Source organism: Neophocaena asiaeorientalis, unplaced genomic scaffold (assembly GCF_003031525.2).
Source record: "Neophocaena asiaeorientalis asiaeorientalis breed wild unplaced genomic scaffold, Neophocaena_asiaeorientalis_V1.1 scaffold541, whole genome shotgun sequence".
Taxonomy (NCBI): domain Eukaryota; kingdom Metazoa; phylum Chordata; class Mammalia; order Artiodactyla; family Phocoenidae; genus Neophocaena; species Neophocaena asiaeorientalis.
This window is the reverse complement of record NW_020172450.1, coordinates 1,328,063-1,353,670: the sequence shown is the minus strand read 5'-3', so window position 1 is coordinate 1,353,670 and position 25,608 is coordinate 1,328,063. Positions and strand designations below refer to the sequence as shown.

Below are 25,608 nucleotides of genomic sequence, written 5' to 3'. Positions count from 1 at the left end.
AAAATGGGAAAAAGACCTGAACAGACATTTTTCCAAAGAAGATATACAGATGGCTAACAGGCACATGAAAATATGCTCAACATCGCTAATTACTAGAGAAATGCAAATCAAAACTACAATGAGATCTCACCTCACACCTGTCAGAATGGCTATCATCAAGAAGTCTACAAATAATCAATGCTGGAGTGGATGTGGAGCAAAGGGAATACTTGTACACCGTTGGTGGGAATGTAAATTGATGCACCCACTGTGGAAAATAGTATGGAGTTTCCTCAAAAAATTAAAAATTAAACCACCATGTGGTCCAGCAATCCAACTCCTGGGTATACAAATGGAAAAACGAAAAGATACATGCACCCTAATGTTCACAGCAGCTCTATTTACAATAGCCAAGACATGGAAGGAACCCTAGTGCCCATCAACAGATGACTAGCTTAAGAAGATGTGGTATGTAGATACAATGGAATATTACTCAGCCATAATAAAGAATGAAATACTGCAAGCTGCAGCAACACGGATAGGCCTAGAGAATATTATGCTTTGTGAAATAAGTGAGACAAAGACAAATACTGTATGATATCACTTATATATGGAATCTAAAAAATAATACAAATGAACATATATGCAAAACAGAAGGAGATTAACAGATGTAAAAAAACTAATGGTTACCAGTGGGGAGAGGGAAGTGGCAAATTAGGGTTATGGGATTAAGAGATACAAGCTACTATGTATAAAATAGATAAGCAACAAAGATATATTGTATAGCACAGGGAGTTATAGCCATTATCTCGTAATAATTTTTAATGGAGTATAATCTGTAAAAATACTGAATCAGTATGCTGTACACCTGAAATTAATATAGTATTGTAAATAACTATATTTCAAAAAAACTTTTTTAAATAGAAAATGCAGAACACTATGGAGACAGGTGAGAAGATTAAGTATACATCTGAAATTAAGTAGTGATGGCAACCAGATGTTAAGGATACAGCAAGAGAAAATTGATAAAACATGGTGGATATGGTGACTATATTGGTAGTGGGACTAGAAAGGGTATAACTAAAGATGACTATCCACATGGGGAAGATATGGTAATATATGTAGTGGGAGAATAAAAGACTTAAAAGGAATTACAAGGACAATAAAATATCAAAAAAAACAGTGCAGAAAATGGCAAAAAAAAAGTATTCTTAAGGAAGGGATGTGGCTATTAGCATTGAGATCTTTAATCAAGACAGCTGTTACTTAAACAACTGGCCTTGAGAATAGAATTTTTTAAAAAAGAAAGAAAAGACCCAAAAAAGGGTGCTGAGATAACAGTTAAGAGATTGGATCCTAATCTCAGCTCTGCCAGTAGTTATGTCTATTATGTAAGGCAAGTCACTTAACCTTCTTGTGTTCTCCTTTTCAACTGTAAAACAAGGGTAACAATAGCTGCTACAGCATAAAACTCTTATGTGGATAAAAGACATTAAAGTATTCTGAAACTGTAAATGCTCTCTAAGTGCATATGATTATTGTTATATACATGTCAAACCCCGAAACTTATAATGCAGAAAACTGGGAATTAATTATTTGAATGACAACAGAATTCTCTGCAAGTACTTTAAATGGGAAACCGCGGTTTACAAATTTTACAGACACACATTTCAACCACTTCCCAGGAGTATATCCCCTTTTGCAAAAATAGGTCAACTTTTACTTGGAATGGCTAATTTTTCTTTGTTAACTGCATAATTCGGATTCACTGACTCATACTGTATACAGCTAGAAGGGACCTTAGAGATAAGCTAGTCCTACGGAGCATCACCCCGTCTTGTCAGAGCCTTAGCGGTTGGGAAGAGAATGGAGGAAAAGGAAGGAAAGGGTAAGGAAAAGAGAGGGGTGGCAGGAGTCTGCTCCCCTCCCTCACCTTATCTGGAGAAAGGTGGCTCTTATCTGCTATATATTTCTAATTGCTAGGTAAGATTTCATTTGCAAAAAGTGTTTCACTTCCCATGACCTCTCCCCCACAAAGGGTTGCAAGCTGAAGGGGAGCAGAATTTGCCACCCCAAAATACGCCTCTTTGGCTTAAGGATTATCTTGAGCTGATTATTTTTATGAAACAGCAGACATAGGAAAAGATCTGAAAAGTGAATAGGAGTTACCCTTTAGCAAGAGAGCCTTCAGCAAGTTAAAAATTACAAGTTAAAAGTTACCCTTCGCAAGATTTATAAGGGAAACCTCCATTTGTAAGGGTGTCTTCCTCTCTACCAGGAAGAGAAGGATAACTCTAAATCTTTGGAAACTCTGATCAAAGGAGAAGGAAATGACTTAAATCTGCATAACACCCATACTCCATGTACTGTGCTTTTCCTGATACCCTCCCTTAACTGACTCTCCTCACATCTTTTGTTTTCAGATGAGATGGTATCTAAGGTGATGGCTTGGGTCATTTCGGGGAGGTGCTCAGTTTTCCTGGGTCTCTCCCATGAAAACAGGAGGTGCACATGTTATTTAACTTGCTTGTTTTTCTCCTATTTATCTTTCTTTTTATTACAAGGGGGTCTCAGCCAAGAACCTGAAGGGTAAAGGTAAAATTATTTTTCCTTCCCTTCAAAGCCAACTCCCTTTTTTTTCAGAGGAGAAACTGGAGCCCAGACGGGTGAAGCTATAGTCACAGTTTGGTCCTGGCTGAAGCATCTTCACGACAGGCTATAGATTGTGTCATATGAATCAGCTATACGTTGTTTACATGGTCGTATATTCAGCAGACATTGACTAGAAAATGTCTTTTTTTTCCTTCAACTTTGCGGAGATAGATTTTGTAGGATGAACTTAAAAGAAATGTCACTTCCTCCCAAGGCCAGCCTTTTGCAAAAATTGTAAAGGAGATAAAGGTTGTCTTTAGTGTCCTTTAGTTTTCTGTCTCTCCACCCACCCTTTTTGTTCCTGGGCATCCAACCTGCAGGAATTCAGTACCCTCATCTACCCAACAAACTTCTTCCTCATTCAGATTGTTACTGACAATGTTGGATTTTACCTGAGCCCTATGCCCCTGGAAAACAGAGCTGGTTAAGAGATTACCCCAACCTTTTGCTTTCAGATATCCTTCCACGCTTTTATGATTTAGGAAGTGGCTTACCACAAAGCAAACAAATAAATAAGCAAAAATAACCAAACTGAAAACCCTTTTCCCTAAGACTTATTAGAGAAGGCTCTCTGTCCATTCTTTCTCAGCACTCCCGTAAGAACTGCACATGACTCCTTTGTTACCTGTGACAAAGCCAAGCACAGACCTTTCCCCTTTTGCTGGAACCTGCTGAAAAACCAGATACAGACCCTCCAATTCCCATTCTTTCATAAATAATTATTGGAGTTTAGAACTGTTTGTTCTCCTTCAACTAGCTAGACACAGAGAAAACATTTCCTGTTCATCTGACTCACTGAGATTTGCCCTGAGTACAAAACAATTCCAACTGTAAATCATCCCGCTTGTAGCTCATGTACTCCTCCAATAAAAGCCTTAGGCAAAACTGATCTTTGAACCTGGGGTGCTCTCCCTATTGCAATAGCCTGAATAAAATTAATTTTCTTACCAGCTCAGTTTCTGTCTTTGATTCCCCCTTAGAAAACCTCTTTAGGAATTTACATGTTTAGATTGTGTTACATTATTACAATAATAGAAGAGAAAACAGAAGAGGTGGAACCAGGAGTCCTTGGTTCTAGTCCCAGTTCTCTGTGTGTTTTTTTTTTAATTAATTAATTTATTTTTGGGTGTGTTGGGTCTTCGTTTCTGTGTGAGGGCTTTCTCTAGTTGCGGCGAGCGGGGGCCACTCTTCATCGCGGTGCGCGGGCCTCTCACTGTTGCGGGCTCTTGTTGCGGAGCACAGGCTCCAGACATGCAGGCTCAGTAGTTGTGGCTCATGGGCTTAGTTGCTCCGTGGCATGTGGGATCTTCCCAGACCAGGGATCGAACCCGTGTCCCCTGCATTGGCAGGCGGATTCTCAACCACTGCGCCACCATCTCTGTGTGTTCTTGACCCCTCTGGACCTCAGTTTCTTCATCTTTAAATAATGATATTGGATTTGATTATCTTGAAGATTTTAACATTCTCTACTGGTTGATAAATTACACTGTAATTATTTTCAGTTCAATTTATGGACCTTACATGACTCAGGTCTAGGAACAAGTCTTTCATTTGTTCATATCCCCTGCTCTGTTTAAACCAGCTGTTACATAATATTTACAAGTTAAAGAGAAAGAGTGAGTTATGACTAGTTTGTAAGCTTCTAAGGTAGTAGGGCCTGTTTTAGTGCAATACTTTCAATTTTACATTAGTGAACAACTGATAACTGATTTTTCTGGTAGATTCTGACATATGGTTGCGACTTATATCTTCTTTTTAAAATTAAATTTAAATTATTCAAATAAATTTAAAAAAGAAAATTTTAGCATACTAAATAATCAAATATTCTTTTTTTCTTTCATTTTGAAAATTAAATGGTGAGAAAATTCTTTAATCTCCTAATGAGAAGCAGATACATATAGCTACTGTTAACGGGGAACCAATTCCAGCAAAATTTGATTATTTTTAAAGTGCTATTCTACTTATCCATGGCTTTGGTGATGAAAGTGATGATAATTTAAAAATAATAGATGTTAAATTGGTAAGTAAAGAGAAATCAAACTTTAAAGAGAGAAAACATCTAAATCCTAAGGAGGCCATCATTCATAAAAAAGTTGATGTCAGTTTGAAAGCAGGATCTATAGTATCTAATAGGATGCCAATACAAGGTAATTTTCCAATCATCTGACCCAATAATAATTATTTTGCTAAATTAAACAATGTCCTTTACATCCATTGTCTCACTTACTCCTTACAGCCACTCTATGCGACAGGTACTATATTATCATCCATATGTTGCAGGTAAGGACACTGGTTCAGCAAGGCTGTGTCAATTAACTGCCTGAGGTTGGAGTGCCAGCAAATGACAAAGTCAGTATTCAAAGCCAAACCTGACTCCAGAGTCCAGGCTCTTAACTACAGTGCTACACTGTAAAGTGCTACACTGTAAAGAAAACAGTGTAAAAAGAATTACCTGGTTTTCGAGTTTAGAACTGTATTTATGGAGTTGTGTGATGTCTAGAAAATTGTAAAAGGATACAGGTGACCATTTGAAAATATCCTTATAGTATATTCCATCTTCTGCAAGGTTTGGTTTAGTATACACAGGACTTTATAAAAGAGGAGCTATGTTTTTACTTGGTAAGTAATACACAGTAAAGACCTAATAAAACAGAACTATGATGTGCAGCTATTGCTAACGTTTTGTCCAGACTTCCATAAAAAGTCAGTTTAAGATAATAATTTGGTATATATGGCATGAACCTTTAATGATTTTTCTTAATAAAGAAATTGGTTTGGCCTGCTTGTTGTTGTAATTGAGCAGAATCTTAAAAACATTTTCCATTTATGAAACTTGTCACAACACATTAAAATACAGAATTTACCTAAAATCTATCATGAATAGACACTGGGGCTTTGCCTTCAGGGTGTAAAATGTCTTTTGTGGTTTTCATATACGTTTCATGTGCGGATTTCAGTATAATGCAGAAGTTAAGAGACGAGTCTCTGGAATCAGACCACCAGTTTCTAGCTCTGTGACCTTGGGCAAATGACTTAAACTCTCTGTGCTTCTATTTCTCATTTGGAAAATGAAGACCATAGCATTACTTTCATGATATAAATACATGTTTAGTGTCTGGAGTAAATCTTGGCACATGGTAACTGTTTAATACAATTTAGTCAGCATCATCAAACTATTTTTTGGAAAGGAATTCTAGAAATCTGAATTAGAATTAAAAAAATGAATATGCTCTGATGACAACTATGTGATGACCTTCTGCTGTCCTGTATGCTTCATTTTCATCAAACAGATAATTCATGATTTTCAGTGTGACTGGCAAAAAAAAATCCCTAAGCATATGATACCAAATGGTGGCTCTTGTACTTGCAGATATAAAGGAATCAAATAGCAGGAGGGAAGGTAAGGGAGAAAATGTCCAAGTGTATTCAGACCCTTTCCTCTGCCATTTCTGACCCCTGCACTACCCTCAGTCCCTCTCAGCAGCAACAATGAAATTGCTGGGAAAGTTCAGCCCAGGCTAGAAACAGTAATTCTAAAGGACATAAAGCAAACTGCACTGTGAATTGAAAACTGGAATAAACCATAATGTTTTCCTGAACCCTAAGCATTAATTTTTACTGAAGCATAGACCAAAGCAAAGTTCCTTTTTCAAAAGCAAACAAAAATAAAACAAAACCCACAAATAACTCCCCAGAAGGAACTAAAAACACAGGAGTAGTAATTGAAACAACTATAAAAATCTCTTATTTTCAACTAATGAAACAAAACTGATTTTCCACCTCTATAAAATTATAAGCTTCTTAATTTAAGGGTAGGGTTTGGGTCATTCATTCATTCATCTTTTTATATTTAATCTAAAAATATTTAGGATAGTACTGGCTATACGTTTTGTTTTCAATTTCTACTTTTTGAATTGACATCCCGATATTTTACATGGCTCAAGGCCCTCTGTATTGTATCTTATATCAAGAGAAATCACAATACAAATTTTCAGTTATTTTCAATATTTGAATATTAAGGCTAAGATCATTCAACATGAATAAAATGTTGGGACTGCTGGTACAGTACTGTGACATTTATTGTAAATGTCAGGTAGTTCAAGCTTATGTTGGTTAAATTTAACAATTCATTACTCAAAGTGCTTTTTTCTTTTCCCCAACTAGGAAGAATTCATGTTTCCCAACTAGGAAAAAAATTCATATTCTCCCACTTTGACATAAACATTCGCCCTTGTATTACACATAGAAGGCATTTTCTTATTATAAACAGAAGAAATTTCCATATACCCTTTGTAAAGTGTTATATATAAATGCTGGGCTTGGACACAGAGAACTTAATCAAAATCGCACGTTGCTTCAGGGTACTTATATGCGAAATGCAATTTCCATTGTATTGAAACCTCCATCCTGTAAATATTTATCTATTTTCAAAATTGCCAACATATTTGAAAGGTTTAATTGGTTTATATTCAAGGCACTAGAGAAAGGAAAATCTGCTTTCACAAGACATTTACATGTATTTATTCTGTCCACGTAGAGTATTTCTTTCGAGTGATCATGAAATTTAATGTGAAGTGAAACCATCCCAGGTTTGGTTCTGATGACTAAATTAGAAGAAAAGTAATAATCAATCAGTCACTTTGATCACTGTACCTTTTTTCTCTGATTTATTGGAAACTTTTCCTCCAATTGGAGAGTAAGTGGTATCCATGGATTCAGTCCCTCTGTTCCCCTTGCTAACTCCATTTTCATAGAGCTGTCCTTCAGCTGGTTGCAACTGCCAAGTCAGGCCGAACAAATGTACTGCTGCAAGAAAACAAGCCATACATGAACTTATTCCAGACTTGTCAAAAAGTTCTCTAAACCAGCTGTCCCTTTCCACCCAAAAATGCCATGACTGGTTTTCTTTCAGTTAGGCCAAGCAACCTGGAGTTGATACTCACATCACACATGTAGCGACTTTCCCAAACAGTGCTTAAAATTTTGAGGCTGAAGCTATCCCAGTGATAGCAGAAGCTGAAATTCTGGTCAAGCAATTACAGTGGGATTGGACTCTGCTCCTCAGTGCTGTGACCCCTTCCTCTTCCATTTCCCTTAGTCGTGTAACTCTAGTTTGCACATGGAAATGGCAGAGTAATGGTGGACAGGCTATCGCGAGAACATGAGAGACCTTCTCTATGGCCCTTGTTCAATTCAATTCAGCAAATATTTCCTGAGTGCCTAGTATGCATAAGGTCCTATGATAGCTACTGCAGATGTTAACATCTAGATGCCTATTAGGGTAGGAGCTGAAAGTAATACAAGTATAAAATAATGATAATACACAGAATAATTGAGGTAATACAGGTTCAAATTGCTATCATATGGCTTCCCTATATGATAAGCCCGTGCACAGCAACGAAGACCCAACGCAGCCAAAAATAAATAAATTTATTTTTAAAAAATTGCTATCATAGGATTAAAAAATACTCAGTGTTGATCAGCATGCAGGAAAATGGGGACTCTCATACACTTTTTTTTTTAAGTCAATCTTTTTTTAGATTGACTTAAATCTTTTTTTAGATTATCTCTTCCCTCTTGTGTCTCCCTCCCTCCCACCCTCCCTATCCCACCCCTCCAGGTGGTCACAAAGCACCGAGCTGATCTCCCTGTGCTATGCGGCTGCTTCTCATACACTCTTGATGCGAGTGTAAAAAACCAGTCACCTTTTGGAGGGTAATGTGGCACCATTTATTAAGAAAATTTGAAATTTGGCTTAATCTTTTAGGAAACAATTCAATTTCTATGAATTAGCTATGAATGTGTACCAAACTACAAGTCTCTCCATTGAAACATTTAAAAACTAGTAGAAAGTTATGATCAATCTAAATATTCATCAAAAGGAGATTAATTAAATAACTGATGATATAAATAATATAAGATTAAGCAGTTATTAAATCTTGTTGCAGAAGACTATGTAATGGCATGGGAAATATTTATGATGCATCAAATGAAAAACATCAGGCTACTAAACAGTATGAATAGTATGATCTATATTGTGTGTGTGTGTGTGTGTGTGTGTGTGCGCGCACGCACATATGTTGCTGTGTGGAGAAAGAAAGGGCTGAGAGGATGTATTGCAACATAGCAACAGTACGCGGGATTTATGGAGGATTTTAATTTTCTTCTTTATGATTTCTGTATTGTCTATACTGTTTACAATGAACATGTGTGATGTTTGCCATCTGGGGAAAAAAGAAATTTTTGTTTTAAAAGAAATGGTTTAAAGGAACAATAGATAAAAGTTGGCTTGGTTGATCAGGGATGATTTAATGAAGGAAGTAGGATTAGAGATAGACCTTGAAGGATATGTGGGGCAGGTGTCAAGAATAGGTGGGGTGAGGGGGCAGGTTGAACAAAATATGACTTTGTAAAGCACAAGATGTATTTGAGGCAAAGGAAGTTGATGGGGTTGGTTGGAGTTTAGCTACGTATAGAAGTTAGTGGAAGTTAAGGCTGTAAGGGTCGATAAGGGCCATATTGTGGAGGGCACTGAATGCCACACTTAGGTATTTGGATTCAATTTACTGGGCAACAGGGAGGCACTGCTATTTTCTGAGCAGATGAGGGCTATGATCAATTTTCTTTAGGAAGATTAATTTAATAGCAATGAGGAGCACTGATGATTTCTAGGCAAATAAATGATATCATCAGAGCACCCTTTGTAGAAAGATAAATCCAGTAGTAGTGTGGAGAAGGATGGATTGGAGGCCTAAAGATGTGGCAAGAACACAAATTGGGATGGCACTCCAATAATCTAGGTGAAAAATGATGAGTGTCTCGTTTAGGGCTGTGGCTGTGAGAATGCCAAGAAGGCAATTCCTTAAGGAGAAATTTTATAAATGTCATTTCAGGATTTGGCAACCAGCTCTGTGTATGAGTGGGTGGGTGTGTGCTTGCACGCTTGTGTATGTGTGTAGGTGTGCTGGGGATGGGCATAGGAAAGAGTGACAGAAAGGGAGGAATCCAAAACGGTTAAGGTTTTGAGCCTGATAACTGAAAGCACTGTGGAACCATTAACAGAGTTAGGGAATTCGCACTTAGCTCAGCACTAGCTACAAACAGATGGTGCTGCATATGTGTTTGCTGAATGCTTACTAGTTGGTCTGGGGAAGGGTGACGTGATGGGAGGAATACAATGAATTAATATTTGGAGATTCCAGGTTCCAGGGACTGATGGGCTATCTAGATAGTCATGTCACACACAGGAGTTTGAAGTTCTGGAGAAATATTAGGTCTAGGACAAGACTAGAATCACACATGCACATAAGCAACAGTTGAAGTGAGAGCAAATGAGATTACTGAGTGGAGAGAATGTTAGGAGAAAACAGTGCCTAGGACAGAAGCTGGGGACATCCTTTTATTTGTTTTCTTACTGCAATTTTCAAATCAACCAAATCTTACCAAAAGGCAAAAAAAAAAAGTGTATCTGTTCATAAGCCATCTCATATTTTTCTTTATGTTCCTAGGCAGACTGAAAGGGGCTAATTTATATGTCTAACACAAATACATAGCATATGAATTAGCAACCGAGAACAGGAAAGCTAGCCAGATAGCCTATTTAAAAATCATTCATCCACTTTTAGTTGAGCTAAAGAGATTTCTAACACGTACCTTCTAATTTATCCTTAAAACTTTTAAGCATTTAATTGGTTTCTACCCTTTTCTTTGGGTTAAGGCCAGTACTGCCTGATGAATTTCTCTTGCAATTACTGGAAACAAATGAAACTCAAATGATACTGGTTCTGAGTAAGGTACAGTATGGCATGCTAATAGAGCTATATTAGGGACATCCCTGAGATTTCCTTGCCAAAAGACTCAAAGTACAGTTGGTTTAACATCCTCGCTCCAATTAAAGGTATTTATCAGCTTTATAGAAAATTCAGTCTACTCAGTCCCCTAATAATTTGAATATGATGGATATTAGAAGCTATATTGAAAATGTGTTTGACTTTCTTGGTTCTGTTACTTTTTTGAAATTAGATGGGCCATAAGGAACAAAAGGCATAGTAGTTCGCATTTTGCAGATCAAGGGGGCTATTTTATATACTTTATTTAAGTTAAGCCAGTTTCCTGAGGGCACTTAACAATGAGAGAGAAAATACATGTGCTGAGAATCACTTCAAAATAATAAAATAAGGTTTAATTTTTCACCATCAAATGAAAGGGACTGCTTCTAGCCAATCATGACAGATAAAGAGGTATGCACAATTAGTCAAATACCTTTTGAGGGTGGTAAAGCTTTATAATTTTTTGAGTTTACTTATGCCTTTTCTAGGCAATGAGCTGTTTGTAATGTACCCATTTTTTTGGTGATGTCCCTATGTATGAATACATAATGAAAATTATTTGCTACAGACTATGGGTACTATGGCAAGGCTATGGGTCTTTTCTCTCCTCCAAACTGAACTTCCATATACTGAGTTGTGAAAGGAAATCAGAGTGCATTTATGTGCAGGGTAGACTGAGGTAACTAAATAACTCCAGTGTTTGAGTTCTGTTAGAAATAAGTAATACTTTGTTCACACTAAGACCAATACATAAAACTATGTTGAACTTTGGGATATACCAACACACCACTAGAAAGATATGGCAATACTTCTATTATGGGGATGTATTTATTGATTCATTCAACAAGTATTTTCAAAGCATATGCTGAGCACACCAGGAATGTCGGGAATACAGGAAAAGGTAATAAACAGCCAGGACTGCAAAGGTATTGGCTGACCCATATGGATGTTGGATGTAAACAACCAATATATCCTGACCAGGACCTACTGGCTGCGTATCAGCCTTGGATACACAATGAGGAAGATACAGAGTCCTTACCTTCTAATAGATCACCATTCAGATCTATGCTATGTATTTATAGCCACACTTTAAGCAAGTCCCCTAAACCCAAGTATAAACATTATGAGCCCACTCATAATGAAATAAGGGTACAACTGGTAATGAACAAACAGGGCAGTGTTAAGTTATATTCATATATTGATTCAACAAGTATTTCTTGAGTGCCTACTTTGTGCCAGGCACTGTTTTCCTAAGTTTAGAGCAGTGAATTAAAAAAAAATCTCTACCCTCCCAGAACTCATGTAAGAGGGTGGTAAGTTAAGAGAGGCAGACAATGAATAAATATATGATGTAATATAATATGGCTATATAGAAACAAAGAAGCAAATAAGTGAAATAATGTCCAGTAGTTACAAATGCTATAAAGGAAAAAAATAAGTCCGAGTAGTCAGGGAAGGTCTCTTGGAGTAGGTAATATTTGAACCAAGATTTGAATGAAGTGAAGGCATATGAATATCTAGTTGAAAAACCTCCTAGAAGAAGGAACAGCGATTACAGAAAACCCTGAAGTCTTGTACGGAATATGTGAAGAACACTAAGGAGCTCAGTGTGGCCAGGGCTCAGTAAGGAAACAGAAGAGTGGTAGGAAAACTCAAAAACAGGATTGGAACCATCATCCCGTTATCTCTGTGCTCTAACCAACTTCACAAACTGGTCACCAATAAACTACAAATGAATAGAAAGTAATAAAACTAAAATCACACATGCCCCAACATATACCTACAAATGAGCACTACTGGTTACAGTAGGTCTAATATAACTACTCCTGACCCCAAACAAAGTCAGTTCTTTTTCCTAAAGACATATATAAAAATATACATACTCAATGAGCAAGGTTGGACACTAGCCAGATCTCTCAGGAAGTACCAGTTCCATTATTTGCACTTCACTAAAGTTCAATGGCCGGACAGAATGTGTCTGCCTATTCAGATATTCCAGGAGTAATGCCTTTTCAGCTGAGTAAGAATGGCAGTCCCTAATGCTCTCCTCACAAATGTTCCTTAGTGCTGAGTCCTGTAGATTTTATAATTCTTATCCTTCTTGTTTTATCCAATTGCAAAGAGCTATGCTCCGAAATTATAAATTTATTACAAAGTTAAGGTAACAAATGGAGTATCTTGCTGCCCCCAAGTGTCAAACTCAATCAAGCATCTTGGATCTCAAGGCAGCCTGACTTCATAAGAAGCCCTTCTTAACTTGCATATTTCTATAGGCTGGAGCCTCAAAGCCTCTCTGCAGTTATTTTTCTGTACTCTCTGTTAGGATGCTGGTCTTTGTTTCTCTTAAGTAAGACTGATGGTCTGTGGTAATGTTTATAATTGATAATGCTTCCCCATTCCATGCCCCTTCAAAAGGCAAATATTCACTTATAAGGGAGAGACTGCAGAAGTGCTTCAGAAGTAGATGTAGGAAATACATGCTGAATGACCTAGGTCTGTACTGTCTAATATGGCAGCCACTCACCACATGTGTCTATCAAGCATTTGAAATGTGGTTAGTCAAGGTCGAAGACTTCGTATGAAAGTAAGAATGCAAATTATCCAATTAATAATTTTTATATTGATTATATGTTGAAGTGTTAATATTTTAGATATGTATTTCATTAAATTAAAAATCTATTTAAATTAACTCCACCTGCTTATTACGTTTTTAATGTGGCAACTATAAAATTTAAAATTATGTATGTGGTGTGGGTTGTATTTCTATTGGACAGTACTGATCTTGACTATCTAGAACATTTCACAAAGAGAGATGGTGTTTCTCTCTTAGCACCTCGTTATAGAACCCACCATGCTATGTTGAAGATACCTATTTATATGAATGCCTCATCATTTTAAGCACTGAAAGGGCGGGTACCATGTCTTCTTCATCTTTTTGTCCCTGGTACCTAACTCAGCACCTGGTAGTCAAGAAGTACTCTTGCTTAAACACTGCTGATAGGACTGTAAAGTGGTAAATCGGCTTTGGAAAGCAATTTTGTGATTGCTATTGATTGTCTATCAAAATTTAAATTGGGAACGTTCCTTGACCAAGGAATTCTACTTCTAGGAATCTGCACTAAAGAAAGAATCACATACAGGAATGCCTTGCTTTACTTCATTTTGCTTTATTATGCTTCGCAGCTATTGTATTTTTTACTAATTGAAGGTTTGTGGCCACCCTGTGTCCAGTAAGTCTATCAACACCATTTTTCCAACGGCATTTGCTCACTTCGTGTCTCTGTGTCACAATTTTGTAATTCTCACAATATTTCAAACTTTTTCATTCTTATTATATTTGCTGTGGTGATCTGTGATCAGTGATCTTTGATGTTACTATCTTAATTGCTTTGGGGTGCCATGAACCGTGCCCATATAAGACAGCAAACTTAATAGATAAATGTTGTGTATGTTCTGACTGCTCCATTGGCCATTCCCCCATCTCTCTTGCTCTCCTCCTGCCTCCCTATTCCCTGAGACACAGCAATATTGAAACTGGACCAGTTAACCCTACAAAGTCCTCTGGGTGTCCAAGTGAAAGGAAGAGTCACATGTTGCTCACTTTAAATTAAAAGCTAGAAATGATTAAGGTTAGCAAGGAAGGCATGTTGAAAGCTGAGATAGGCCTTTTGTGCCAGTTAGCCAAGTTGTGAATGCAAAGGAAAAGTTCTTAAAGGAAATTAAAAGTGCTACTCCAGTAAACACGTGAATGATAAGAAAGCAAAACTGCCTTATTGCTGATTTGGAGAAAGTCTTAGTGGTCTGGATAGAAAATCAAACCAGCCACAATATTCCCTTAAGCCAAAGCCTGCTCCAGAGCAAGCCCTCCTCTTTTAATTCTATGAAGGCTGAGAGAGGTGAGGAAGCTGTGGAAGAAAAGTTTGAAGCCAGCAGAGGTTAGTTTGTCAGGTTTAAGGAAAGAAGCCGTCTCCATAACAACAAAGTGCAAGGAGAAGCACCAAGTGCTGGTGTAGAAGCTGCAGCAAGTTATCCAGAAGAATTAGCTAAGATAACTAATGAGCTGGATACCTTAAACAACAGATTTTCAATGTAGATGAAGCAGCCTTCTATTGGAAGAAGATGCCATCTAGGACTTTCATAGCTAGAGAGGAGAAGTCAATGCCTGGCTTCAAAGCTTCGAAGGACAGGCTGACTCTCTTGTTAGGGGCTAATGCAGCTGGTAACTTTCAGTTGAAGTCAATGCTCATTTACCATTCTGAAAATCCTAGGGCCCTTAAGAATTATGCTAAATCGACCCAGTCTGTGCTCTATAAACGGAGGAACAAAGCCTGGATGACAGCACATCTGTTTACAACATGTTTTCTTGAATATTTTAAGCCCATTGTTGAGACCTACTGCTCAGAAAAAAAGATTCCTTTCAAAATATTCCTGCTCACTGACAATGTATGTGTTTACCCAAGAGCTCTGATGGAGGTGTACAATGAGATTCATGTTGTTTGCATGCCTGCTAAAACAACATACATTCTGTAGTCCATGGATCAAGGAGTAATTTCAACTTTCAAATCTCACTACTTAAGAAATACATTTCATAAGGCTATAGCTGCCATAGATAGTGATTCGTCTGATGGATCTGGGCAAAGTAAACTAAAAACCTTCTGGAAAGGATTCACTGTTCTAGATGCCATTAAGAACATTTGTGATTCATGGGAGGAGGTCAAATAATCAAAATTAACAGGAGTTGGGAAGAAGTTGATTCCAACTCTCATGGATGACTTTGAGAGGTTCAAGACTTCAGTGGAGGAAGTAACTGTAGATGTGGTGGAAAGAGCAAGAGAACTAGAATTAGAAGGGGAGCCTGAAGATGTGACTGAATTGCTGCAATCTCATGATAATACTTCAACAGAAGAGGAGTTGCTTTGTATGGATGGGCAAAGAAAGTGGTCTCTTACTACTAGAGCTAATCAATGAATTTGGTAAAGTAGCAGGTTACAAAATTAATGCACAGAAATCTCTTGCGTTCCTACACACTAACGATGAAAAATCTGCAGGAGAAATTTAGGAAACACTCCTATTTACCATCGCAACAAAAAGACTAAAATACCTAGGAAAAAACCTACTTAAGAAGACTACAAATACCGTATGCTAACACATATATATGGAATCTCAAAAACAAAAAAATGCTTCTGACGAACCTAGGGGCAGGACAGGAATAAAGACGCAGGCGTAGAGAATGGACTTGAGGACACAGGGAGGAGGAAGGGTAAGCTGGGACGAAGTGAGAGAGTGGCACTGACATATATACACTACCAAATGTAAAATAGATAGCTAGTGGGAAGCAGCTGCATAGCACAGGGAGATCAGCTTGGTGCTCTGTGACCACGTAGAAGGGTGGCATAGGGAGGGTGGGAGGGAGACAGAAGAGGGAGGGGATATGGGGATATATGTACACTTACAGCTGATTCACTTTGTTATAAAGCAGAAAGTAACACACCATTGTAAAGCAATTATAGTCCAATAAAGACGTTAAAAAAAAAGAAAGTGATTTCTTGAGATGGAATTTACTCCTGGTGAAGATGCTGTAAAGATTGTTGAAATGACAACAAAGGACTTAGGATATTACATAAACTTAGTTGATAAAGCAGGGGCAGGTTTTGAGAGGATTGACTTCAATTTTGAAAGACATTTTACTGTGGGTAAAATGCTATTAAACAGCATTATGTGCTACAGAGAAATCATTTGTGAAAGAAGAGTCAATCAGTGAGGCAAACTTCATCATAGCTTTATTTTAAGAAATTGCCCCGGCCACCCCAACCTTCGGCAACCATCACCCTGATTAGTCAGCAGCCATCAACATCGAGGGAAGACTCTCCACCAGCAAAAAGATTATGACCTGCTGAATGCTCAGACGATGGTGAGCATTTTTTAGCAATAAAGTAGTTCTTAATTAAGGTATGTACATTGTTTTTTTAGACATAATGCTATTAAACATTTAATAGTCTACAATATGGTGTAAACATAATTTATATGTGCACTGGGGAACAAAAAAATTCATATGACTCACTTTATTGCAGTGGTCTGGAACCAAGCCTGCAATATCTCTGAAGTATGCCTATACATGCATAAACGGGCATGTACAAGGAAGTTCAAAACAGCATTGTTAATATAATGATTTTGTTAATATAGTAAAGAAAAAAAACCCCACCAATATATCCATCTATGAGAGAATGGTAAACCCATAATATAAAATCCTACATAAGAATCAAAAGGACTGATACTGACAGACTGTCAGATTAGAGGACACTAAGAAGACATCACAATTAAATGCAATGTGGTATACTAGATAGGATCCTGGAACAAGAAGAACAAATAGTGTAAAACTGAAGAAATCCGAAATAAACTCTTGAGTTAATAGCACCACACTAATGCTAATTTCTTACTTTTAACAACTGCACTATGGTCATGCAAGATGTTAATATTGGCAGAAACTGAATGACAGGTTTACAGGAATTCTGTGCTGTATTTGCAACTTTTCTGTAAGTCTCAATGCATTTCAAAATAAGATGCCAGAAAGAAGAAAAAAAACAAAAGAGAGAGAGAGAAAGGACTGACCCAGTGGTGTGATAGAGCCAGCTTCTACTGGTTTACAAGAGCCAACTGTGCACATCTCTTCCAATTCCACCTTCAGTGACTTCACATTGGTAGTTGAAATCACCATGGTGGGTGTTTTAACACTCCAGGAATCAGCAAATGTTGCACATCAAGGCTTTTTTGCCCAGAGAGCTGGTTGTTAAACATTTATCAGCACACCACTAGATGACCTATATGTACTGACATAGAAAGAGCTCTAAGATTTGTATAAAAAACAATGTAGAACAAGGCACATCCAATGACCCTATTTAAGTAAAAGAAAAGGTATCTCTATGTATGTAAATGCATAGAAAGAGAAATGGAAGGATTAATATCAAATTATTGAACTTTAGAGTGGGGAGCTGGGGGAACTTCAACATTTTCATAGTATTGTTAGATTCTTTTACAGTGATACTGTATTCACATATTGTTATACAATAAATAAATAGTAGGTGCTCAACAAACCTTTTAAAAAGCTGAATGGATAGATGCATTCTTTTATTCCATCTCTTTAATTTTTGTTTTCTGTCTAAAATAGGGCTTTTCAAAACATTTTAAAGCCGTAGAACAATCCAGCAATTAAATATGAATAACCCTCAAACCCATCAAAAGATAAAACAGAACTCTTTTGACTGAAAGGAATTGGGAGTCCAAAAGCTCCACAGATATAGTTTGAAATGTACTGGCCTAAAAAATTATCCTTGAAACATCTGAATCAGGAAAATTTGGGTGCTGGGAAGAATTCCTTCTAGGCAATTAAATTTGTTGGAATAGTTTCATAATGCCAGTGTCAGAAGATATGAAACCTTCCATGTTACTCTGTATCTCTTGGTGTTTTGTGTCCACTCTTTTACAGATAATATTCCAATCCACTTAATAATAAGGTAAATAGAGCTCTGATAATAAATACACAAGTAACCTTGAAATTGCAATATTTGCAAGGCAAATACAAGTCTGCTTTCAAGAAATTCATCTTGCATCTCAAACTGCACACATATTCAGCTAAGGGTGCTATATTTTTTATTACAAGAAATTTTTTGGTGCTATTTTCAAATTTGACTAAATAAATTTATTTTGAAAATTTGAAATCTGTCTTACAGATAAAAGTCCTGCCCATTATAGATGATGTCATAAGCTTCAAATCATGCCAAGACAAAAGCATGTGATATTTTTCAAGGTAATTTGTTTTTCCTTTTTCTCAGCAATTTTTCCCCCCACTAGTTCCCTTACATATCTTGCTTCATATTCCTTCAGGCTAAGGGATGCTACTGCTTTTGTACTTGCAAAGCTTGTCAAAGCTACAGAGCTACTTGTATGTTGGACAGTTCCCTTCCTGAAAAATATACCAGGTACATTACCCAGATGGTGACCCCTGATGACTTCAGGCTTTCAAGTTAACTCCTGTTGGAAGCAATTTCACCAGACCAACACTTCAGTGGACATCGTGTGAAGCAAGAGGCTTCCACAATAAGGAACATCACTGCAAAAATAAATGCTACCTGAATTAAATGCAGTGACTGCTAACATTACAGAAACCAGGTTATCTTTCCATCTTAAAATAAATCCCATTTTTATTACATTAAACATCAAATTGGTGTATGAGTGAACTGTAGCCCTTTGATAAATCACCTTCAGATCTTGGCTTTATCCTGGTAATAACCAGATTATATGCAGGATTGAAAACCATTAGTTTTCAGAGAAACATTTTTTAAGAACTAAACAGAGAAAGTAATGCATGTTTATTTATGGTACCTTACTTTTGCTTCAGCAGTTTCATTCAAATTTTCTCTTTTTTTCCTAGGGTTATACATATACATTTTCTACTAAAAATATTATCTGTGGTTGCACGACATCATAAACATAAATAAAACATACTTAAATGTTCCTTTTCAAAGCAATTTGAATGGAGTCAGTATGGCTGTGAGATTCCTTTCAAACCTTTTTAAAAGCTGTCATGTTGGGTATGGGTAGAATTTCCTTTGAAAGAAGGACTTCATTAATTTAAAAAAAAGGGGAAAAAAAGCGTTTTATAATTTGAACAGTTTTACGTAACACATTTTGCTAGTCTGCCACAGTGAAACAGTAAAATTAAATGCCAATTAAAGAAAAGATTGAGACAGTACAACAGAGGTAATGACACCTTTCTTGTTGCTCCACATGTTTGAATCCCTACATTTCCTCTCCTAAATGAAATGAAACTTTCTCTACTGCAGCATACATTTTTTTTTTGCCTTAGTACAGTCCTAGTTTTATCCAATATTGAAGCTAGAAAAGATTCTATCAAGGTAATAAATCATTTTAATATCCCAGTTCTATATTATATTATCTTAAAACTTTCATTTACTATGTATTTTATATTTTCCATTCCAAGGTTGCAGCAATATTTATAAATAACATGTCTATTTGGGTACCTTATCACAGGTTTAATATATGGTCTCCATTTGCAGTTGCGTAACGGGCCCATCTGTGTATTCCTTATCAGACAGACACAATTATTTAGTGTTTTCATCTCAAGTCACAGCACCAATAAATAAGTGCTCTCCATAACTCAAATCTTACTTACTTTTGTATTATTACTTGCTTTGTGGAATCAGGAGAAATAAGCAGCATAATGACGGGACACTTTTTTTTCCCCCAAAAAAACCCCACCTTAATGAATAATGCAGCAAAAATGTCAATTTAGCCAGGACTCGGCAGTTTTGATTTTTCCTTAAAATTTTCTTTTTCTTTCTCATTTTACTTCGTTTTCTGCTCAATGAAGTCTCCCTTTCGCTATGGTCCAAGTCATTGCCTATCACTTCATCATTACTGATGATGGAAGTCTCTTAGATTCCTAAACAGTCTCTCATCCTCTTTCCTGGTTGAATGCTTATTGGTAATAATATGCATATTCTTTTAAAAAGATCCATATAAAACTGGTGACTGGAAAGTGAGAAACAGACTTACACAGAAGCTCTCTCCTCCTCTTACTCATTTGACCTGAATGTATTTAAATTTAAAAAATGGGAATGTATTCATTGATTTATGTCCTCAATGTAGCTGATGCTTTGAAACTCACTTTCCTGATCTGGTATCATGTTGTCACAGCCATGGATACCTGGCATGTGTTCTTCGGCAAACTTTTAGATTTTGAGATGTTAAAACCCTTTCCATTACCTGCTTATTCAGAGTTAGCATTAAAGAGTAGGGCTCAGATGAGGTTGGGGAGTCAGAATATATAATAGAGAAGGTGGAAAACAGATGAGTAGGAGAAAACTACAGCTGGGTATGTACCAAGCCCTTCTAGCTGCCTTATAAGATTTGATCGGATGGGGCGATACAGAGAATGAACTGGTGGAGATTATAATGGCCCAGTTTGTTCTGAGTTTTCTGAGGTGGCATCATGACGGTGTCCTTCTGGAAGAGTCACCAATGTTTGGGCTTGATTCATGATCAGGATCCTCAAGGCTTTCCCTCCCTTCATGCAATAATTATTTGCTGGCCGACTACTAGGTATTAGACACCGTCCTACGTGTTGAAGATATAACAGTAACTGCTTGGTTACAAAAACGCTTGCCCTCCTGGTGCTTCACACTCTATCTAAAGGGAGGCAGTTGTCATGTGTCTGGAGCGGAAACGTCTTGTTTCAAATCTCAACTCTGCTACAGTTAGTATCAGAGGGACCTTGGGCAAGTTACTCAATCACCGTGTCTCAGTATCCTCACTATAAAATGTGCATAATAATAGCACCTTCCCCATAGGGTTCTAGTGAGGACCTTGTGAGTCAGTACATGTAAGGCACCTAGAAAAATGCCTGGTACATAATGAATGCTCCATAAATGTTAACCATTATTATTAGGCCTGGTTAATTGTCCCCTTAAGCTAGCCTTTCCAAAACTATCTTGGAAGTGGAGAAAGGCAGAAGGTCATTTGCCCATTGCATCCTTTGCTTTCTTGCCCTAAATGAGGTTTGTGTAGTTGCATTTTTTTGGCAAGAGCAATGTAGAGGGACTCAAGTCTCTAATAGAACTTCAGCTACCATCTTCACACAGCTCTACAGCAGAATTCAGACAAACACACACCTCACCTGATTTCCTAATTCCAAATCCTCGACTTAATTTAGAACAGACATTCATTTCTCTCCTCACCCTCACCAACATCCCCCAAACCTGCTTGTTTCTTCTTCTCCATCATATTGATCACTGGGATTTGGAAGTTGTAGATTTGGGGTTCTCTTGGTAAAAGGTTTCCAAAAATCAGAGCATCCTTAAAATTTGTAAAGTCATCATTTCTTTACTAAGAAATGTAGAGTGCACTTTCTACAAAGAAAGTGATTAGAGTCTCATTCTATGAAACATAATGGAGATTTCTCACATAGCCATATAGTATGAAATGGGTCCCAAGAAAATTTTCAGCTGAGTTACCCAGCACAAGTATACATTCCTGGGTGATGGATGCAACTCTAGCAAATTGATCTGTGCAGGTAAGGGAATCTGTATGTAACATAATAAAATCATGGTATGTCAGAGCTCAAAAAGACCACAGGTTAATAGTTTAGAAAAGAGGGAGGGAGTAACTTTACAGTAGAGAAACCCAGAAACACAACCTCAGCCGAGTGATCAAGATTAACATCATCAGTGATAGCATGTACATTGATAGCATGTATCCTTGACATGATGCGATGATAATGCACCTCTGTAGTCTTCCTCCTCCAAACCTATAACCCCGGTCTAAACATGAGAACAACACTGGCAAAACTCAAATTGAGGGACATTCTGCAAAAAACCTGACCACTGCTACTCAAAACTGTCAAGGTCATCTAAGAAACTGTCACAGACTAGAGGAGACTAGGGAGACATGACACATAACGTAATATCCTATCCTGGATGGGATCCTGGAACAGAAAAATGACATTGGGGAAAAACTGGTGAAATCTAAATCAAGTGTCAGGTTCAGTTAATAGTAATATTCAATGTCAGTTTCTTAGTTGTGACAAATGTACCATGGTGATAGAAGATGTTAACAATAGGAGACACCAGATGAGGAGTATATGGGAATTCTCTGTACTACTTTTGCAACTTTTCTGTAAATCTAAACTTGTTCAAAAATTAAAAGCTTCTTTTGGAAAAAAACAAAACAAACAAACAAAAAAAGACCACAGACCAACCATTTGGTTCAATCTCATTTTACAGAAGAAGAAACTAAAAGCTGGAGAGGAAGTGCTTTGCCCTAGGACACACAGAGACCAGTTTCTCTCTTATTCGGGACCAAGAGAGGATGTGATTCATTTCTGCTAGTCACTGACATTTTGTACTGAAGTAATTTGGTTGGAATATTGGGCTAATGAGGCCAATGTTATAGGTTAAAGTTTTATGCCAACCAGTTGCTTTTGCATAGAGGAAAACTCTGCTCTTTGCCCACAGAATGATTACTCAAACTAATTTCGTCCATCCTTCTCAGGTAAGTGCAGAGGAGAGAACTGGAAGCTCTCTAACAATCTTTCATCAATTCAAAATACAAGAACATGAGTAGAATCATCTTTTTATATGGACACTGATTATTTTACTGGATTACTGGGTTACATGTAAGTGAAGTATACACCATATATTTTCTACTGGTTTTATAGTCTGTTTTCTTTTTTATCTCAACCTTCTTAGCATTTCTGTTAAAACTGATCACTTTGCTGTCCAAGCCTTGTTTTCTATTTTTGAAGAAGATTCAAGTTTTGCTTTAAAGAAAAGGTAGGCTATAGGAAGTTTACTCAACTTCATATAATTATCGAAAATGGGTCTAACTTTTTTTTTTTTTACTATTTCCTGAAATGTCTTGCCAGGATTTCAGGAGATGTGGGAAAAGAATATGGCAGTCTCTCAGTTTTATTTTTTTTCCCTATGATTTAAAATTGTAATTTTGATTCTTTTTTAGTCAATGTTAAAAGATGCAGTTTATGTCAAAATCTTTAATATATAAAATTCCGTATAAATCAATAAATATCAGCTAACCCTCTAGTAGAAACACGGACGAAAGGTATCAATAGGCAATTCACAAAAGAAGAAATGCAAGTTAGCAGTGACATTTTAAAATGTTCAACCACACTGGTAATTTTAAGATGCAAGCTAAAACACTGAAATATCATTTTGCCTATGAAAATGGCTTTTTTTCCTTTTTTTATAATTGACAATATCAAAAGTTTTCAAGGGTTCAGAGAAATGAGCATTCTTGTGTACTGCTGGCAGGAGTGTAAACTGTTACAAAATGTTTGGGCAAATTGGCAATATATATCTAAAGTGTTGGAAATGTTTTTAAACATTTTGATCCAGGAATTCCATGTTTAGAAATTTATACTAAGAAAAGGATCTGAATAAATTTTAAAACAACGATATTCAACATGATGTTGTATATAACAGCAAGATAAGGAAAAGTACTTAAATGTCCAGCAAATAGGGATTGATTATATAAGTGACTGTATACAGTAGAGGATGATGCTGCAATTAAAAATAATGTTGTAGGAAAATGTTAAATAATAGAAAAAGATGTTCCAAAGCAGGTTATAAGACAGTATTTGTTATATGAGCTCATTTTTAGAGGCCAGTTAGTGTAATAAGGGCACCATAGGCTCTTTTTGAAAAGTCAGACAGACCTTAAGAGTGATGGTCCTTCCTTTAACTAGCTGTGCGGTTGAAGGTAAGCTGCTTAACCTCTCTGTCAGTTCTCACATATAAATTAGAAATAATAATACCTAATTTGAAAGATACTATGAGTATGCATAAAGGGATCTACATGAATTACAAAACAATTCAGATCTATTTCTAGAAATTAAGTGCCTTTTAAAGTATTACAATAGACTCAGATTCTTTTTTGTTGTTGTCGTTCAATGTATAATCCATTACCATCATTACATACTCAAATTTGGCCAGTGGGAGCTCCTCTAAATTGGTTTCTGTGTCATTTTGACATGTCTCAACTCTTCCTTGCTTTCTAGCACAAGATATTCCAGGCTTAATTTGCACTGACTTCTTCTGACAGACCTAGAATCAGCCATTTCTCTAAGGAGCTTTCAGTAGAAAATGTATTTAGAAACCAAAGTCTAGTTTTACGATATGCTCATTACTACTGAGGTGTCATTGTTTTTAAGTCCTTTCAGGGAAAGGAGCAAGGATATAGACACATAGAACAAAACCTTTAGATTTTATCTTTGTTAATGTGTATGTGTGCGTGTGCGTGTGTGTGTGTGTGTATGTACACATATACACACGTACATATATCTGTATGTATGTTTTTAAAAGAATGAGTGCATACTGATATTCCCAATTCTAATCCAGCACCACAGAGCTCTTTCTCCCTAATCCCATAATTTTATCTCCTTTTTCACAGAGTGAACCAAATTCTCAATAACATCAATGTATTTACTCATTTGCTTATTGTACAAGACACGCAAAATAAGTATTAGAGTTACTGCACCAATGCCACTACCAGAATTAATCCTACTAAGTTCAAAGTTTGTGTTTTTCTCCTTAGAATATATCCTCCTGAGGGTGTACAGAATTGTGTATTAAAAATAGTGAATCTTCCTAATACGTAAAGAACTCTTAAAAATTGAGACAAAGAGGACCAAAAAAAAAATCAATAGAAAAATGGACAAAAGATATGAACATACAGTTCACAAAAAAAGATCCCTAAACACATGAAAAGATATTCAGCTTCACTGAATATTCTTTCATAATAAGAGAAATACAAACTAAAACTACCCCAAGGTACCCTTTCTAACCTATCTGATTGACAAAGATCCAAAAACTTGTGACACACTGATGGGAAGTCCATCAGGACATGGGCACAGTCACACACTGCTGGTGGGTGTACAGAATGCTACACCCCTGTGAAAGAGATTCATGCAAAGTAGCCACTTACCATGTTTTTAAACTTTCCTCTGTATCAATGGATATTTCCCGTCATTTCTTATTTTGCATACATTTCCCCCTTTCCTCTTGATTTAAGGTAGCTTGTGGTCTGCCTGTTTGTTGATTTTTAACACCACTTTTCTATTACTTTTCTGTTTTCTACCCCATTTATTTCTGCTTTATTTTTATTATTTCCTTTCTTGTACCTTCTTCTAGCTTATTTTATGGCTTTTTAAGCTTTATTTTCATTCTTTTATTTTTACTGATACAAATTTTTTCTTATAAATGGTTTACTTATATCCCATAAATTTTGACATGTGCTGGGTTCATTATCATTATTTCTTAGAAATTTTATAATTTTAAACTTTCATTTCCCCCTTTACCCGAGACTTAAGATTTTAAAAATTTCCAGGTGGAAGGACTTTCCTGGTTTTAAAATTTTCGTCCTAATTTTCAGTTCCATTTCACCATGATCTGGGAATGATGTTTGTGTAACTTCTACTTTATGAAACTCACTGAGGTTCCTGTTGTGACCTAATACATGATCAAATTCTGTGAAGGTTCCATGAGTACTTGAGAAGAAGATATATTCTCTATTATCAGGGTGTTAAGTTCAATATACAGCCATAGATCTATCTTATTGA

At 36.6% G+C, this 25,608-nt stretch overlaps 1 protein-coding gene across 3 annotated transcripts in view; it reads right to left on the bottom strand.

Annotated features, from left to right (window-relative positions):
• TENM1 (teneurin transmembrane protein 1) overlaps window positions 1-25,608 on the bottom strand; it is a 552,490-nt gene that overhangs the window by 276,782 nt on the left and 250,100 nt on the right. For 2 of the 3 annotated variants that reach the window (XM_024737354.1, XM_024737356.1), the window contains exon 6: window positions 7,285-7,437. In XM_024737354.1, the coding sequence (XP_024593122.1) occupies window positions 7,285-7,437 (153 nt within the window). The remainder of the gene's footprint in view (window positions 1-7,284; window positions 7,438-25,608) is intronic. The other variant, XM_024737355.1, reaches the window with a different exon arrangement.